Genomic DNA, 17500 nt, shown 5'->3' on the forward strand with positions numbered 1-17500 from the left:
CCTCGCGCGCCCTCATGGTCATCTCCGTGGTGCTGTCGGTGCTGGCCGTCGCCGTGGCCGCGCTGGGCATGCAGTGCACCGTGTGCCTGGAGGGCGCGGCGGCGGCCAAGGCGCGGGTGGCGGGCGCCGGCGGCGCGCTCTTCTTCACGGCGGGCTTCCTGGCGCTCATCCCCGTGTCGTGGACCACGCACGAGGTGGTGCAGACCTTCTACCAGCCCAGCCTGCACAACAGCATGAAGTTCGAGCTGGGCCAGAGCCTGTACCTGGGCCTGGCCTCCTCGCTGCTGTCCCTCCTGGGCGGGGCGCTGCTCTGCACCTCCTTCTGCCAGGAGGGGGGCGGCGGCGGCGGGGCCCGGGGGAACGGGGCCGGGTACCCCTACCCGGCGTACCAGGCGGCGGGAGGAGGTGGGGGCGGCGGCGGCGGCGGGGTACGGAGCTCCTCGCAGACCTACCGCAACCCCGCCCTCCAGGTGGGCGGGGTTAACACAGGAAGCCGGGGCCACGGTCTGAGCCGAAGCGGCGGCGGCGGTGGCGGCGGGTCCGGGTACGGAGGCAACGGGACCCGGGGCTCCAAGAAGGCGCCGGGGTATGATGTCACGGGGTACGTGTGAGGTGGACCCCCCCCAACGGACTCACATGCTCACGCGTGCACACACACATACACACACAGGCATGTATACACGCAAGCACGTACTGTATGTACACACTCGCTCACACACACGCACGCATACTCACACGCACGCACACACACACACACCATGGATTTTCCTCAAAGGAGGGCATTTGAGAAGAAATGATGTAGGACAACCCCTGATTGATACATAGTTGTCCTAATGTCATTAGTGTGTCTATGGACTTCACTGTCACAAGACGTTTCATGACATTTTTCCATCTAGGTTTGTATTTACTCTCAGTATATGCACTGGTCTGTTTTTCACAAAACGCTGTTTGTTTAAGGCATAGATTGTTATTCTTGGCATACGGTTGCATCACAACCCTGACATGTTGTGTTTGAGCCCGTTTCTCTTAAACTTTGCTCAACGTACTTAGGTCATCCATACCGTTTTTCCAGTTTAACGTGCAATTAGTAGTTACTAAGCACAGGGATTTGGAGGGGGATTGTCTTATCAGACGGGAGACACTTGATGAACTCACTTCCTCGCAGTAATCAGTCGCTTACCTCCCCGTCGATGTGGCTTAGGGCAGGTCATGGACACTGCAGTCGGGAGGATGTACAATTATGCTTTGGCCTGTGGGAGTGAAACAGGATACGTTCACGGTGTGTGCTAAAGACGCACGTGTCTCAGTATAGCCCAAGAGTGGATACGTGTGAATAATGTTTTTGGTGCAGAGGTTGAAGATTTTGAGTTTGTTGGTCAAACTCTTTTAGACGTTATTTTCCCTCTTTTGTATAAAAAAAAAAAATCCAACTGAAATGGTCTCTTTGAATGTGACGCGTGATAGAAAATAACCAGTGACGCTGGTTTTAGATCCACCGTCACTGGTTTAAAATTGAATGTAATTATTCATCTTTTATGAAGTGGTTTTGGGTTTGGCTTGCGTTGTATTGTTTGTATTTAGGAAATAAATACTTTTGTTTCAAACCGTATACCTGATGACGCTTATTTAAAAGAATGTCCTTTGTGTTCATTAGTGGCTGTAAAGTCCACAGCTTAGTGTTCCGCCAGCATAGCTACTTCCGCCACACGCCATTCACTTATTCACATTCCAATTGTCCTGCTTCATTAATGGCAATGATTATCACACCCTTGACTCCAATATGAAGATGAACTGTATTTATATAATGCGTTTTAGTGAGGCACTCAAAGCACTGTACACAATGAATTGTGTGTGTGTGTGGGGGCTATGACACGTCATCCACTACCAGTGTGCATATCTCTCTCTCTCTCACACACACACACACACACACACACACACACACACACACACACACACACACACACACACACACACACACACACACACACACACACACACACACACACACACAGGGGAGGAAGAATGCAGTCCAATGGGAGACCGGGGTGTGATTATGTGGCATTGTGTGTGGTGTGCAAGAGAACAGGTTGGGAATTTAGGAATATGCACAGAATCCTGTTGGGTCCTGACCTGCGGCCACACCATGCATGATGCACCCGAGAATGATGTTAGAAGCTGTTCACTCTTCCAGCGTTCCAAACATGTTATTTTGGACGTCGGTGCTTCCCTGGGACAGAGCCCAGTCCTTTCAACGGTCAACAAACCAAACTCCCCGTGTGATCGATCGAGTTTGTTGCTGCAATATTGATCGTGGCAGGGTTCATGGCTACCGGTGGGATGTGGAGGTTGTGGTGGGGGGGGGGCGATGCTGGGATAAAAGCCCACTCAGCGGACCGAGGTTTTGGGGTTAGGGAACATTTGGCTAACAGCCCAATAAATACTAGGTTAATTGAAGGATAATATCTCGTGATCGAACCATCGTGTCTCTCGTGGCTTCACTGGATTAGCCGTTGCTAAAATAAGTCAAAACAAGTCTGTCAAACTCCGTACCGACCACAAGACGATACAAAAAGCTCAAACTTTTAAAGTCATACTTTAACTTTGCCTTCAATATTGGGCATGTGTTTTGTTATTAAATAGGCTATATGCACGTTGACCCATAGTATGGGTCTGTAAAATGCTAATCAAATCAAATCAGGGTGTCGACGACGATACAAATGTCACGTTTTAAGCTCGTGCACGTTCATGCCTGTCTACACTGCGTGTTTCAGAAAACGCCCAACAGCGCCCCCCTTGGGTCACACTTTTCGGTGGCTTACAGAATTCAGTGTAACACCAGAAGCGGATTTGTAGAAGCATTCTGAGACCTGGAGTGTTGCGTGCATAGAGCCCATTGTCCTGGAAACGTTGACAATATTTGTAGGCCGTTCACATTCATTCAAAGTGAATGTGAATGAATGAACTACCTCTTTATTTGATCCTACACATCATCCAACAATGTCATGTCAACAGCCCGGAACTTCACGAGTTCATAGTAATGTTTAATAACTGCAGAGTTTATACATTTGTGACAACATGAGGTGTCTATCTCAGGTGATTGTTCTGGTACAATCCAACCCAGTTCAACCAGCCGGTTTCCGAGTTCAACACAAGTTCGTTTGAACACAGAAAATGTTGTACGTCTTGAATTTGAAGTGTCAGTTTCTGCTAATCAGGAAGTCATGTTTTACTTCCTTTCTGTGGCCCCGCCTCCTCTCGCCGTTCACGCCCAAACTCAATCACCAGGGGCTTGCCTAGCAACCGGTAACCGTGGATCAACTCCAAAGCTTTCTGGGACGTTTCGGTGTCTGGAGAGAAAAAGAGAAACATTGTTAAAATGTGTGAATGTGTTCAGGTACAAGCACATATGAAAGAAAAAAAACTGCAAAAAATACGATTGCGTGTTGGAGGCGTTAGTCAATTCATTAATAATACATATAACTATTAAAAAGTATTGCAAGATCAACTCGCCACAAACACAGAACCAATCACAGGCAGGGCCCAGGGGACAACACCAGCCGGTTTGTATTGCATGTGACCGTTCCTTGCACTCTCACACAATCAGAAAACCGCATTTGTAAAAAACGGTAACTTGTAAGTTACTTGGGATAAAAGCGTCTGCTAAATGCCCTAAATGTCAACGTCAATGCGAAGACAAAAGCGCGTCCTGTATCACAACCGGCGGTGCCGTACGACCGTGGTCGTATTTCAGTGTGTGTGCGTAACTATTAGGGATGTGAATAACTCATGAACATTTTTCATGGTCGAATAATCAGTGGGTGGTATGAACGAATAATCGATTATTCGATGTGTGCCGAGAAATCACGTAATATCTTAAACGCAAAAAAACTAACTTTAACAGTGATCAGTGTTTGTGTTGTATGCATATATATTAATATTTATGCTTGTGTATTGTGTATATTGTTTTTCTGTACATGATTAATAATCATAATAATATTAACTAATAAAAAAAAAAGAATAGTGCTACAGAACCAACACTAGTTCTGTTCTGTTAATTCTTGTTTATTTGACTGGGAAAAAATGTTAACGGTCCAAATGTTAAAAATCGGCTTTGACGCCTCAGGAACGAATAATCTAATAATCTAATATTCTGACCCATCCCTGGTAACTATGGAAACCTGGAGCCGCTGTCTCTGCGCAGCCTGGTGTTCAGCCTGGTGTTCAGCCTGGTGTTCGGGCTGGTGTTAAGCCTAGTGTTAAGCCTGGTGTTCAGCCTGGTTATCAGCCTGGTGATCAGCCTGGTGATCAGCCTATAGTGTTCAGCCTGGTTATCAGCCTGGTGTTCAGCCTGGTGTTCAGCCTAGTGTTCAGCCTGGTGTTCAGCCTGGTGTTCAGCCTAGTGTTCAGCCTGGTGTTCAGCCTGGTGCTCGGCCTGGTTACCTGGCAGCGTGACGAAGGCCTGGCCCTTCATGCGACCCGTCAGCAGGCGGTAGCGCAGCGCCGGCCCGCCCGCCGCCTCGAACCGGGAGAACAGCGCCACCAGCTGGGCCACCGACGCCTGCGCACTCAGGTTCTTCACGCACAGCACCTGGAGAGAGACCAGCGGAGGGGGGAGGGGAGGGAGAGACCAGCGGGGGGGGGGGGGAGAGCCCAGTGAGAGTTAACCCAGTGTGAGACAGCCCCAGCCCTCCCCCACGGTGGTGCACAACCAGCATCCCGGCAGTACGCGTTTTTTAAAGGTTACAGGAACGCCTCGTCGTCGTAGTGATGCACCGATGGAGCAGCCCCGAAACACACACACACGTCAAGCCCAAAAGTATCGTAGTAGTCTACAGTATTGTAATCTGCCTGTAGTATGACAATAACGGTACACGAAATATCTGTGTATTTATTTTTACGAAATATTTATTACATTATTATCGATTTGCAAAAAACGTTTATCAGACCGGAAACGAATGAACGAAAGGCCTCTTTCATTTCCCTCCTTTTCCATTTCGTCGCCTCTCACGTAATCGTCGTCTCGCGTCGACGACGCCGGCTGGGAACGTGGACCGCCGTTACCCGCTCACGGAAACCGGTGATAATGTTGAACGCACGCCGCGGACGGACACGTTCTGCACATCTCACCGGGTGCTGAGGAGGGCGCCATGACGTCGCTCACAGAACCTTAACGCCGCGCTTCACCCCGGACGACCCCTCCCTCTGTTGACACGGGCCTTCCCGCTGAGATTGCGCTGGGAGTCGAGGCATGCGATGTTGATCTTGAATGTATGCGTAACCCGAGTCCCCTTTGGGGCTGTGAACGTGACGCGGCCCAATGAAAATAGACAATAAATTATGACTTAGCGTTTGACACAAACGCTTTCAGCAAATACACTCCTGGCGTCTGGTCTGGATATTAATGCTTTTTTTTTTATAGCGGTCCGTCTTTCCCATGAATTCCGTGTGTGTTCACTTGTGTATTGTGTGTGTTTAACATCCCAGCACGGCACCAGGTTAAGGTTACTTTGGATCGGTCACCAGGATGTTAATAGCTGTATTCTAGGCTAGAGTTTCCCGCGTGTGCGTGTGTGTGTGTGTGTGCGTTGTACATACCGCTGGGAAACGCACTACACACACATGTGCATTAGGGGTGTAAATCTGAACCTTCATGACGATTCCATACCATATCGATTTCTTAAGCCAATGATTCGATTATTTTCGATACTTCAGAATTCCCCACGATACGATTCGATACTTTTTACATTATATCTATTGATATAATATCTAGCAAATAAAATCAACCAAAAAATGAACCATTTACCTTTTATCGAGAATACAGAAACTGTATTCTATACACACTTTAGTGACCAACCGATGCATCATGGGCGGCTGTATAATCAATTAATCGATACAAATGGATCAATACTTACACCCATAATGTGTATATCATACATGTACATTAGGGGTGTGCATCTCTCCAATAAAAGAAGATTCGATGCGATTAAAATGGAACGATTCGATTCAGTTCGATTCAGAAGGATTTCGATTCGATGTGGCACGGCTCAATTGGAGAGGGTACGATGCAGTGGATTTCTTGTTGAAAGTGGACAATCATTTCACAAAATGAATTAACTTGTAAATGTGGCATTTCCTTCAAAAAGATTTATCAAAGACTAGAGAAGAAGTGTATTTTGTTAGGGGTGTGCATCTCTCCAATAAAAGACGATTCGATGCGTATCTCGATACATGGGGGTACGATACGATTCAGGAACGATCAATTTTAAAAATGGAACAATTCGATTCAGTTCGATTCAGAAGATTTGCATCTTTTAAATCAAAATCGATTTTCCCGATTCAAATGGGTTTCTGTTACACCCCTAATGTACGTGCAGCATCACGTCCCCCGGCGGGGGAGTGAGGCGGCGTTTACCTTGGACGGCTCCCCGGCCCGGTAGCTCTGGAACCTGGGGATGGATCGTATCCCCTCCTCCGCCTCTCGGTTCCCCCGTATGTCCTCGTCGGAGACGTCCTCCACGTCCCCCCGCAGCGTCAGCACCCCGCCGGGCCCCGCTGCGCACAGGCTGCCGATTGGTCGACTGATGTCGATCTCCGTCGGACGCGCCGACGACGACGGCGGCGGCGGCTTGTGGTGCGGTCGCGTCGGGCAGCGACGAGTCGTCGCGGCGTTCCGACCGGGCTCCGACGGGAGCTTTGTCGGCCGGGACGGTTCGGAGCTCTGCGGTTGGTCGGTCATCGTCGGGGAACGCTGCGATTTGTCGGCCGGGGTGAGGCGGGCGGAGCTCTCCTGCCGGGCCGTGGGCGAGACGGGTCGTCCCTCCTTGATGAAGACGTCTCTGTAGACAGAGTCCATGGGGTCCGAGGCGGACGGCGCCCCCCGCTGGCTCTCCTCACTCTCCTGATCTGCAGGTTGGAAACACGACCGTCGGGGGGGGGGGTTCAAAAGAGGGTTTCCTCGTGTGACCGCAGACTGAGATCGTCTCCGTGATAAATCCTCCGTGATTTGACTTATAGTTTGGTGTTGGCCCTTAATCACGGTTTCAGTCTCAAAGGGCTTCACAGGCCAGATATTTATAACACCCCCTTAAGTCCCCCAAAGTCAAGAAACAAACTCCCTTAACGATCGAGGAGGAGAACCTTGAGGAGGAGGAACGCAGAGCGGGGGGATCACTCCTTCAAGGAACGGCTTCGTGGAATTTGACACGTAATAAAAGTGTCAATTCCTTGTCTGTATCTAAAACGTGTGACCAGAACACGCACACACGCACGCACGCACGCACACACACACATCCCCCCTCACTGCGGTGGTAGAGTGCGGAGAGGAAGCCCATGCGGTCGTTGCCGTGGAACAGCGCCTGCTCGATCTCCATCTCCCGCCGGGACAGCGCGCGGCTGTTGGTGAAGCGCTGCGGCCGGGACAGCAGCTCCGACCGGGCCGCCATCTTGTCCCTGATCACCTGCAGGCGCTGCTGCCGCGCGCTGGGGGCGGCGCACACGCCGTGGCTCTGGAGGGACACACCCGACGGCAAGATGTAGTACACACACTACAGGGTGTACACACACTACAGGATGTACACACACGACAGGGTGTACACACACTACAGGATGTACACACGCTACAGGATGTACACACGCTACAGGATGTACACACACTACAGGGTGTACACACACTACAGGGTGTACACACACTACAGGATGTACACTACACACTACAGGATGTACACACACTACAGGATGTACACACACGGCAGGGTGTACACACACTACAGGATGTACACACACGGCAGGGTGTACACACACTACAGGATGTACACACACTACAGGATGTACACACGCTACAGGATGTACACACACACTACAGGATGTACACACACTACAGGATGTACACTACACACTACAGGATGTACACACGCTACAAGATGTACACACACACTACAGGGTGTACACACACTACAGGATGTACACACACTACAGGATGTACACACGCTACAGGATGTACACACGCTACAGGATGTACACACACTACAGGATGTACACACACTACAGGATGTACACACACTACGGCCCAGTCCCATTTCTCTCCCCTTAACAAGAACACTTGCTTTGAGTGCCCTTAGCTGCAAGTCAGCTACCGAGCTTGCTAGCATTCAAGGGTTGATTTTAAGGGAAAAAACAGCACTCCCCCCTTGTTCCCTTAAGTATTGGGACACCCTACCCTCTTCGCGGGAACACGCAAAATCTAGGGTTAGGGCTCAAATCTAGGGGGAGGGGGAGAATTGGGACAGGGCCTGCAAGTCCACCTGGAAGGATTGAGGACATGGAGAGGAAACTCAAGGACCTTCACTATCAAACTGCAAGCAAGACTAGAATCTTCTGTAAAGATGTCTGTGTCTGTCTGCCTGTCTGTCTGCCTGTCTGTCTGTGTGTGTGTGTGAGTGTGTGCGTGCTGGTCGGTGATACCTTCTCGGTCAGCTCAGGGGCGTCCCTGCTCAGCCACAGATGGATCTCTGGGTCGGTGAGGCCCAGCTCCCGCAGGCTGGCCAGCTCCTGGTCCCCGTGCTGCAGGGCCTGGAACTGGGACAGGCTCCTCACTCCACTGGCCTGCTCCCCAAAGGGCCGGTAGAGAGCGGCTGGGGCGAAGCAGCGCCGCTTGGCCACCAGGCTGGGGGAGAGAGAGAGAGAAGGAAAGAGAGGTAGAGAGAGACAGAGGTGTAGAGAGAGAGAGAGAGAGAGAGAGAGAGAGAGAGAGAGAGAGAGAGAGAAGGAAAGAGAGGTAGAGAGAGACAGAGGTAGAGAGAGACAGAGGTAGAGAGGTAGAGAGAGACAGACAGAGGTAGAGAGAGAGAGGTAGAGAGAGAGAGAGAGAGAAGGAAAGAGAGGTAGAGAGAGACAGAGGTAGAGAGAGACAGAGGTAGAGAGGTAGAGAGAGACAGACAGAGGTAGAGAGAGAGAGAGAGAGAGAGAGAGAGAGAGAGAGAGAGAGAGAGAGAGAGAGAGAGAGAGAGAGAGAGCAAGCATCGGTATTATCAACAGGGCTCCATGATAGAATAGCTACTTACTTACAAGGGAGGCCAGGAACAATCAGAATATACAAATACAAATACAAATGGGCCAAGGTTATCGATCAGGAGGCCGGTGACGGTGACGGTCGTGTTGTGTTGATGACCCACCGATCGATGTCCACGTCGGTGTGGAGCTGCTGCACCAGGAGGCTGTGGAGCTGCCGCTGGCCCTCCGTCTCCTGCGAGTCCAGCAGCGGCCCGTCCTCACACGCCTGGCGGCTCACCCTGTCACCCCCGGCACACGCAGACGTTAACATCACCTCACATTGTGTGTGGAGCCACCAGAGGAATATCAATCACAGACAGTGACTGTCGGGGAGGGGTATCCTTTTGGCGTTTATTTTCTGCCACTAACGTTATTAGTATTAGTTAGTAAATCTTGTTAGTCGGTTGTACGTTGCTTGGTAACTGACACGTGATGAGCCTGATGTATGACGTGTTTTAAACGTGTGATTATCAATTCCGATTTTGGTTATTAACTCAAGAGTCCCTCTCATGTGAGCTAACACCGTGGCTTACGCTGTGCCCAACGTGCGGACTTACATTATACGTATAGGAGTGCGAATATATTATATATAATGCTCAATCCATTTCACTTGATGTGTAAGAAAAAAATTGCATCTGAGAGCAAATTATCATTTAGAATGAGAAAGATAAAAGGGCTCTGTTTACCGTCGCATGCTGCCGTGTTGTTGTTGTTCCGGGTACAGATTAAGGAATCATGGGAAATGTAGTCCCCTGACATTTCCGCCGCCAGACCAGACCATGGAGCCCCGATAAAGTAAGTATAGCATGTGGTATTACTGTTTTTGGAATAAACCCATATAATATTCCTATTTAATATAGGCAGAAAGTAATCATAAATGTAGGCCTTGGTAAAGCAGCTATCTCCCCTATAGCCACCTCCCATCAAATCCTATGATCATTCATGGCACACTACTTTCCTTCAATATTTCACATGAATGCCAAATGGCTCAATCAGAAAGAAACAGTAACTCCAAACCGTGATAATAGCATGGCCATTACAAATATACGGGAGTAGTAATGGATCTGTTTATACAATGCAAAAACGAATAAACACATTGTGTTTATCTTTGCCGTTACAGTGGCAGGAGAGAGGGGTATTGCATCGGCTGTCGTTCAAACATCAGCTGGAAGTCATTGCCTTTTATTTTCCCATCCAATCCTTTTCCTCTCTGAAAGGCCAAGATGCTGTGTTGGGTTTTCCATTCTGCCAATTATGCCATATTATTGCAGAATGTGTATGTGTCTTTAAATGACTCTGATTTGCATGTGTGTGTGTGTGTGTGTGTGTGTGTGTGTGTGTGTGTGTGCAATTGTGTGTGTATGTGTGTTTGTGCGGGCATGTGTGTGCATGTATGTGTATGTGTCTGTGTGTGCGTATGCGTGTGTGTGTATGTGACTGTGTGTGCGTATGCACGTGTGTGTGTGTGAGTATGCATGCGCGCACGTGTGTGTGTGCGTGTGTGTCTGTGTGTGCGTATGCACGTATGTGTGTGCGTATGCGCGCATGTGTGTGTGTGTGTGCGTGTGTGTGTGTCTGTGTGTGCGTATGCACGTGTGTGTGTATCATGGTATCTTGTCACAAGGCCAGGTCTTCAATTCCTGCCATTCCACATGAAGGGTTATAATCACTTGTGTGAGATTACTGCAGCCCACCCACCATCCTTATCTCCCCCCTCTCGGCTCTGCCTTTTAGTCATTTTCCAGTTTTCCAATGTTTCATCTTTGCTTCCCCGACCATGTTGTCCTCAGCTCTTCATCCCTCTCTGCCCTGCCTCCTCTGGGAACCTCGTTCACCACATCACACGCAGGACCTCCGTTTTCGCTCATTCTTTAAGAAAAATATATTCTCTGCCCTGGGGAGATGCCTTGTGGCCACAAGCCCATCTCCTCTCTCTCCTCTCCCCCCTCTCTCTTCTCTCTCCCCTCTCTCTCTTCTCTCTCTCTCTCTCCCCCCCTCTCTCCCCTCTCCCTCTCTCCCCTCTCTCCCTCTCTTCCCTCTCTCTCCCTTCTCTCCCTCTCTCCCCTCTCTCCCCTCTCTCTCTCTCTCCCTCTCTCCCCTCTCTCCCCCCCCCTCTCTCATCACTTTCCTTCTGCACATGGTTGAAGTGGTTACAAGGGATCCCTCCCCCTAATGACCAGGCCAGTCAGACTAACGCTAGAGCGCATGTTTTTTTCCAATGCATGCACACACACACACACACTATTACGCCCTCCTTCTCTCACACACACACACACACACACACACACTTACCCCCAAACACACACACACACACACAAATATGCACACATTGACACGCCCACACACACACACACACACACACATATCGACCCACACATTGATAGACACGCCCACACACAGACACACACACACACACACACACACACGCTGCTCTCGGTATCTGGGTCTTGCACCCCCGACCTCCTCCTACACAGCGCTAAGGAAAGGTCAGTGTGTCAATCAATAGATGCTCCTCCATGCTGGTTCTGCCTGGGTGGACCCTGAAGTCCTCGTTAGAAGGCAGCCTATGGCCGCAGACCACAACCAAGTTACCAGCATCAGATCATTCCCTTCTTTTCAGAGGATACAGTTCTCAGCTCAGTTATATACACGTATACATGTTATATTAGGCCTTGATCTGTGCACTAGGCACCTGGTGTTAGGAAGAAAATTATATGCAAGTTATATATATATATTACAGGTTGATAATAGCACTTGATTAATAGCAATGCCTCATGCCGACTAACCATGGTGGTGATGGACGGATATAACACCCAAATCAGACCGAGATAGATTGTGCTATAGTAGGACAGGAGTATGGTGTGTGTGTGTGTGTGTGTGTGTGTGTGTGTGTGTGTGTGTGTGTGTGTGTATGAAGCTGGTATCGAAAGGTAATTATCACCACTCATTGCCACTGCAACGCTGGTCCCACTTACCCTGAAATGGGCTTTTACTAACAGTCCCTGTCCAACCTAACGAACGCACACACACACACACACACACACACACACACACACACACACACACACACACACACACACACACACACACACACACACACACTGAAACAGTTAGTGCTCCAACAGCAGGGGCAGACATACTGTTTTGGCGGACGCTACGTAAGCCCCAGTGTGGTTTAACGTTAACGAACACACAGTATAATGTGTATTTATCTGATTTACTCCGGACCGACCGTTCCCTCAGCTCTGCCAGCGCAGCTTATTTTTACAGCCCACCGCCTGGCTGGTCGCAGCGGGTCTATTAATAGGGCCCTTTTCCTCCTCAGCCTCCGTTAAACCCGGTGCCGCGGTTTTCCTCCGACTTAAACGGCTCTTCAGAGAGGGCTCCTACTTGTGGTCGGAGAGCCGAAACGGAGCTGCCGATGACAGTGTCTAATGTGACACACGCTATACGACGCCGGGCAGCACAGCACTGCTGCTCACAGCTCACAGGCTTTAACATATATCACATGAGATCTCCGGAGGCTATAGGGCCAGCACAGCACAGTGGGCCAGTGGGTGGCGCTGTTGTACAGCGACCAGAAACCTCCGGTGCTGTGCGTGTGTGTGTGTGTGTGTGTGTGTGTGTGTGTGTGTGTGTGTGTGTGTGTGTGTGTGTGTGTGTGTGTGTGTGTGTGTGTGTGTGTGTGTGTGTGTGTGTGTGTGTGGGTCTGAGTGAGTGGAGACACAGTCAGACATACGTGTTGTCGGCTCCGTACAGACATGTAGTTAATGGCTAACTAACTACATTGCTTGTGAATGGGATCCGACATTGTGTAATGGATTCCCCTGTCTGGGGCTCCATAGGACGCTTGGATAAGCTGCGAGTTTACGGTCCCCTGGGGGCTGACAGGGATTGGAGATGGAGGGTCTGATCCCCCATCAACAAAACAACACTACTAGGCCGACTCGTAATTATAACCGATGCAGCAGACCCCAGACCCCATGTTGTCCTGAGTCCGATCCAATAAGGAGATGTATTTTGCTTATGGGTTTGCCAGCAGGCCACCGTGAACCATGCGTTACCAAGCATACATAACACAGAGTAAGTTGACTAGTTGAATGCTGATGATCTTGTTGATTTAAACACACAATAGCGGATAGAGTGAAATAGAATGGAAGCTAGGACTTGGCTGGTTTGCAGTGAAGAACGCTCCTGAACGTGTTTATTTTTTTTTTTCCTCGGCACACAGCCTAGCATTATACGTTCCTCCGCTCGGACCAACTGTCCCTCAGCTTGTAAATAGTATTGTTTTACTTTCATATATCAACCATTCAGAAAATCCCCAGACGCTAAACAACGGAGTCAGATGACATGGCCGGGTTGTGATTTAACGAAGGTGGTTATTTAATTAGTGCTGCGTATTCTCTAGTAGACTAGACCAAAAACACTGTAGTTGGACGAGCAAGAGTTATTCGCTGTCACATTTTATAGGATAGTCGGTTAGACAGTGGGCTCTGCCTGCGTTCATCTTCCAGTGGCTCTTCCCTCCCAGCAGGGGGAGTATAGTAGCAGCGGTAAAACCTCGCTAAGATGGATGGCATGGGTGTTGAATGAATGGATGAATCTGGGGAGATGGGTGGATGGATGGAGGGAAGAATTGGTGGTTCGATGGACGGATTGATTGATGATGGATGGAAGGATAAATAGATGGAGGGGAGGGTTGGATGTGTGGATGGATGAGGTGATGATGAACGGTGGATGAGATGGAATGGGTGGAGGAGCCCCAAACACAAACTTCTATATGTTCCGGAATTTATCAGTTGTGGGAAAACGCCTTGACGCAAAACGTCATCCTGGCAGGAAGTCTCCCCCGGCGTCTAAATCTGGTAATTCTCACTAGCAGACAAACAAAACGCTGAAGTAGATTCAGATTCAGCTACGCTGTACTTGTAGCCACGGCACCCGGTAAGAGTTGCCGGGTGTTACGTCAGTCCTGCAGGCGGGAACATTTCCTCTCATTTGTCAGATCTATTAGATAAAGGAGACAGGTCACGTGTTATGTATTAGGTTCTCTTACTCATTTATGATTTGACGAGAGGAAGCGAAGCAGAGACATTTGAAAATAAGATGCTAATAGATAGGACAAGCAACATGAACGCACAGTTTGTTCCCTTTTTCAACATCGGAGAGAGAGAGAAAGGAGAAAGGAGAAAGAAAAGGAGAAAGGAGAAAGAAAGGAGGGAGAAAGAGAGGGAGATAGAGAGAGAAGTAGAGAGAGGAAGAGAGAGGCAGAGGAAGAGAGGCAGAGGAGAAGAGAGAGGCAGGGGAAGAGAGGCAGAGAGAGAGAGAGAGCGAGTGAAAGAGAGTGAAAGTACAATGGCAAGCAACTCTGCTATTTAAACAGATTTAACCAATCATCTCATCACTATCAACTCACAGAGTGTACACTCCCTAGTTCCCGTGAGGCAAATAACTGCTATCAGGCGCATAAAATGTTGGGATGTTTTGCTCAAAACTGCAGATAAGTCCTGTCTGCAGGGGAACGTCTGGGGACACAGAAGCAAATATTAACCGAATAGATATGTTTGATATACTTATCTCCGTCAGGGTGTTTCCTCGGCCACTCCATCTGGTCTGGCCTCATGCGTGTCTCTCAGAGTACACAGCAAACACCTGTTTAACGTCGCTGTGTGATGGATGCCAGACCCAGCAAAAGATCCCCCACAGGCCCCCCGTGCACACGATGACATGAATGATATGCGTGCACACATGCTGAGCATGTCCAGGCCACAGGTCTATTAGGGAGTTCTGGACACACACAGAGTCAGTCACACATGGGGCACTACCCTGGTGTTTGGAGTTCCTGTTGTTAGGGATGAGCAGCGTTAGGATTTTTTATTTAATAGGAAATCATTTGAAAATATTTTTTTAAGGATTTCTACGTTTTCGGATCCAGAAATACTAATGTAGGTGGGGAACTTTCTTTGTGTGGACGCTCATTTAAAAAAAACAAATGGAATTTTTTGTTTGTTAACAGAGCGCGAAATCCATGTGTTATTGACGTTATTGCCTCAGAAAACATTCAACGTTCACCTCCCAAGATAATCAACCGTTTCACACAAACAATTTCTGCATGAATTAATTCCTTTCAATTACCGCTGTCCTCCCAGTGTCAATAACTCGCCGAGTGGCAGCCCACAAACACATGGTAACTCAGTTACTCCGGAGTTTGTTATGAATCTCCAGTATGATATTTATAATGTTGTGTTAGTCTAGATGGTGCCAAGCTAAACGGATGACGTCTGCAGTTTGGCGACGGGGCACAGAGTGAGACGGCGAAGGAAACGCAGGGGTCATACACTCTGTTATATACGCACTTGTCTTCGCCCTCTGCCTGGTCTGGGATCAGTTCAAGAGAACTCGTTAAAACCACAGAGCAACAGAGACTATACTGGAAGAGAGCCCTTCTATCTGGAGCACACGCACGCACGCACGCACACACGCACACACGCACGCACGCACACACGCATAGATAGACAAACACACACACACACACACACGCACACATACATAGAGATATACACAGACACACACACACACACACACACACACACACACACATAGATAGACACAAACACACACACACACACATACATAGATAGACACAAACACGCAGACACACACACACAGACACACACACACACACACACACACCCATAGACACACAGACACAGACACAATCTCACACACACACACACACACACACACACCCATAGACACACAGACACACAGACACAATCTCACACACACACACACACAAGGCTGGTACACGTACTTCTCCCACCGTATCTATCTATTACAAACACACACCTACACACACACACACACACACACACACACACACACGGGCGGCACAGCACAGCCACCCGTTCTCACTGTGACCTGGCTTCCTATACCGGTGTCATCACTGCTGATTTCTCTATTCTAGGACAATAACTTCCTCTCTGGGCTCAAGACTTCTTCTCCCTCCCCGGCGTCTCGCCTGCACCTGTGGAGGGGGGGGGGTGGAGGGGGGGGGTGGGGGGCTCCGTCTGCCAAGTGCTTTCCTGGCTCCCAACGCCACCGTGCTCCCTGTCACGCTGGTTTACATTCGTCCCTGGTGCAGTGCATCACAAATAAGTAATAGGAGAGGTGTGGGGTGGGGGGTGGCGGGGTGGGGGGTGGGGGGGTGGGGGGGTGAAATAAAACATCTTGATGGATCTGCGTGTCGGCCTTCATCCAAACCGTTTATTTTTCTGTTTGTCGCCGAGTATCTCGCCCCGGGACCGGGAGAGAGTGAGAGAGTGAGAGAGTGAGAGAGAGAGAGAGAGAGAGAGAGAGAGAGAGAGAGAGAGAGAGAGAGAGAGAGAGAGAGAGAGAGAGAGAGAGAGAGAGAGAGAGAGAGAGAGAGAGAGAGAGAGAGAGCGGCGCTGACGTAGAGTCTAATTACAAGAGAGAGGATTTGCGAGGCTTCTTCTGGGGCCAGTTGTTTTATGGCTGGTGCCAGTCAGGAGCCGAGGAGCCCTACCGCGACGTGCTGGGGGGCTGGGGGGGGGGGGCGGGGGGGGGGGGCAGGCTGGCTGGCCGTCCGCTCAGCCTTATGGATGGTGTCCCTCCTCCAGACAGGCCCACCTCCTACGAGAGCTGCAGACCCCGGACTGCTCTCTCCCAGAGGTTACAGTGGGGGTGGGGGGGGGGCTGAGAGTAACAAGACAGAGAGGGGGAGACTGGGTGGGAACGTTTAGTGTGTGTGTGTGTGTGTGAGAGAGGGAGAGAGGGAGAGAGGGAGGGTGAGAGAGACAGAGACAGAGAGAGAGAGAGAGGGAGGGATGAAGGGAGGGAGAGTGAGAGAGAAAGAGAGAGCAATAGGGTGAAAGAGAGAGAGAGAAAGTCAGAGAAAGCGAGAGAGAGAGGGAGGGAGAGAGAAAAAGAGAGGGAGACCCAGGGATGGAGAGAGAGAGTTTATGTTGGAGAGAGGAAGAGAGAGAGAGAGAGAGAGAGAGAGAGAGAGAGGGAATTTATGTGAGAAAGAATTGCAGTTTCATCCCCTTGTATCGCTGTTTATTTAGCCAAAGTCTCTATAAAAGCCAGGAAGGCCTATCAAGCATTTGGGGGTTTCTATTTCCTGTGCAACACAATGGTTATGGTTTCATGACCTCAGTGGTCCACTCTCTCTATAAAACATCACGGTTTAGGAGCTTCTGGTCTCCAGGCTGGGGAGACCAGAGGTCGTCGTCTCCATTGTTCTCCGGGACCAGAGCGTCTAGGGCCCACACCATCATGGCTGGTGCCTGGGTGATCTCTCACCCTCTCTCTCACTCTCTCATCCTCTCATTATGAATGATTGTGAACCTCCTAATGAACTTTTGAATCCTGAACAACTAGGGACTTTTTTGCTTTTGAAAATGCAATGTTTTAATGTCTTCTGTGG

At 49.6% G+C, this 17500-nt stretch overlaps 2 protein-coding genes across 3 annotated transcripts; one reads left to right on the plus strand and one right to left on the minus strand.

Moving 5' to 3' along the window:
* Positions 1-11: 11 nt before the first annotated feature.
* On the plus strand, positions 12-619 carry cldn2 (claudin 2). Its single transcript, XM_084474346.1, has one exon. It carries the CDS (start codon positions 15-17, stop codon positions 609-611), a length of 597 nt encoding a protein of 198 aa, XP_084330472.1. The 5' UTR covers positions 12-14; the 3' UTR covers positions 612-619.
* Positions 620-2962: 2343 nt separating this feature from the next.
* On the minus strand, positions 2963-9761 carry rbm41 (RNA binding motif protein 41). Of its 2 annotated transcripts, none has more exons than XM_084474328.1 (7): positions 9735-9761; positions 9171-9287; positions 8461-8662; positions 7301-7505; positions 6413-6903; positions 4441-4588; positions 2963-3347 (listed from the first exon to the last, which is right to left on the minus strand). In XM_084474328.1, exons 1-7 carry the CDS (start codon positions 9740-9742, stop codon positions 3220-3222), a joined length of 1299 nt encoding a protein of 432 aa, XP_084330454.1. In that variant the 5' UTR covers positions 9743-9761; the 3' UTR covers positions 2963-3219. The 2 variants fall into 2 exon arrangements, with proteins under 2 accessions (XP_084330454.1, XP_084330455.1); XM_084474329.1 differs by lacking the exon at positions 2963-3347 and adding an exon at positions 4256-4384 and having other exon boundaries at positions 4433-4588.
* Positions 9762-17500: the final 7739 nt, after the last annotated feature.

The sequence above is a fragment of the Micromesistius poutassou genome, assembly GCF_964030765.1.
Source record: "Micromesistius poutassou genome assembly, chromosome: 10".
NCBI lineage: Eukaryota > Metazoa > Chordata > Actinopteri > Gadiformes > Gadidae > Micromesistius > Micromesistius poutassou.

What these genes read in the sequence shown, in the direction of transcription:
- cldn2 (XM_084474346.1), top strand. Translation starts at nt 15, where the DNA reads ATGGTCATCTCCGTGGTGCTGTCGGTGCTGGCCGTCGCCGTGGCCGCG.
- rbm41 (XM_084474328.1), bottom strand. An exon ending in ACCGACGTGGACATCGATCG is followed by an intron (nt 8,663 to 9,170) that starts GTGGGTCATCAA and finishes TCTCTCCCCCAG; the next exon opens with CCTGGTGGCCAAGCGGCGCT. An exon ending in CCCCTGAGCTGACCGAGAAG is followed by an intron (nt 7,506 to 8,460) that starts GTATCACCGACC and finishes GTGTCCCTCCAG; the next exon opens with AGCCACGGCGTGTGCGCCGC.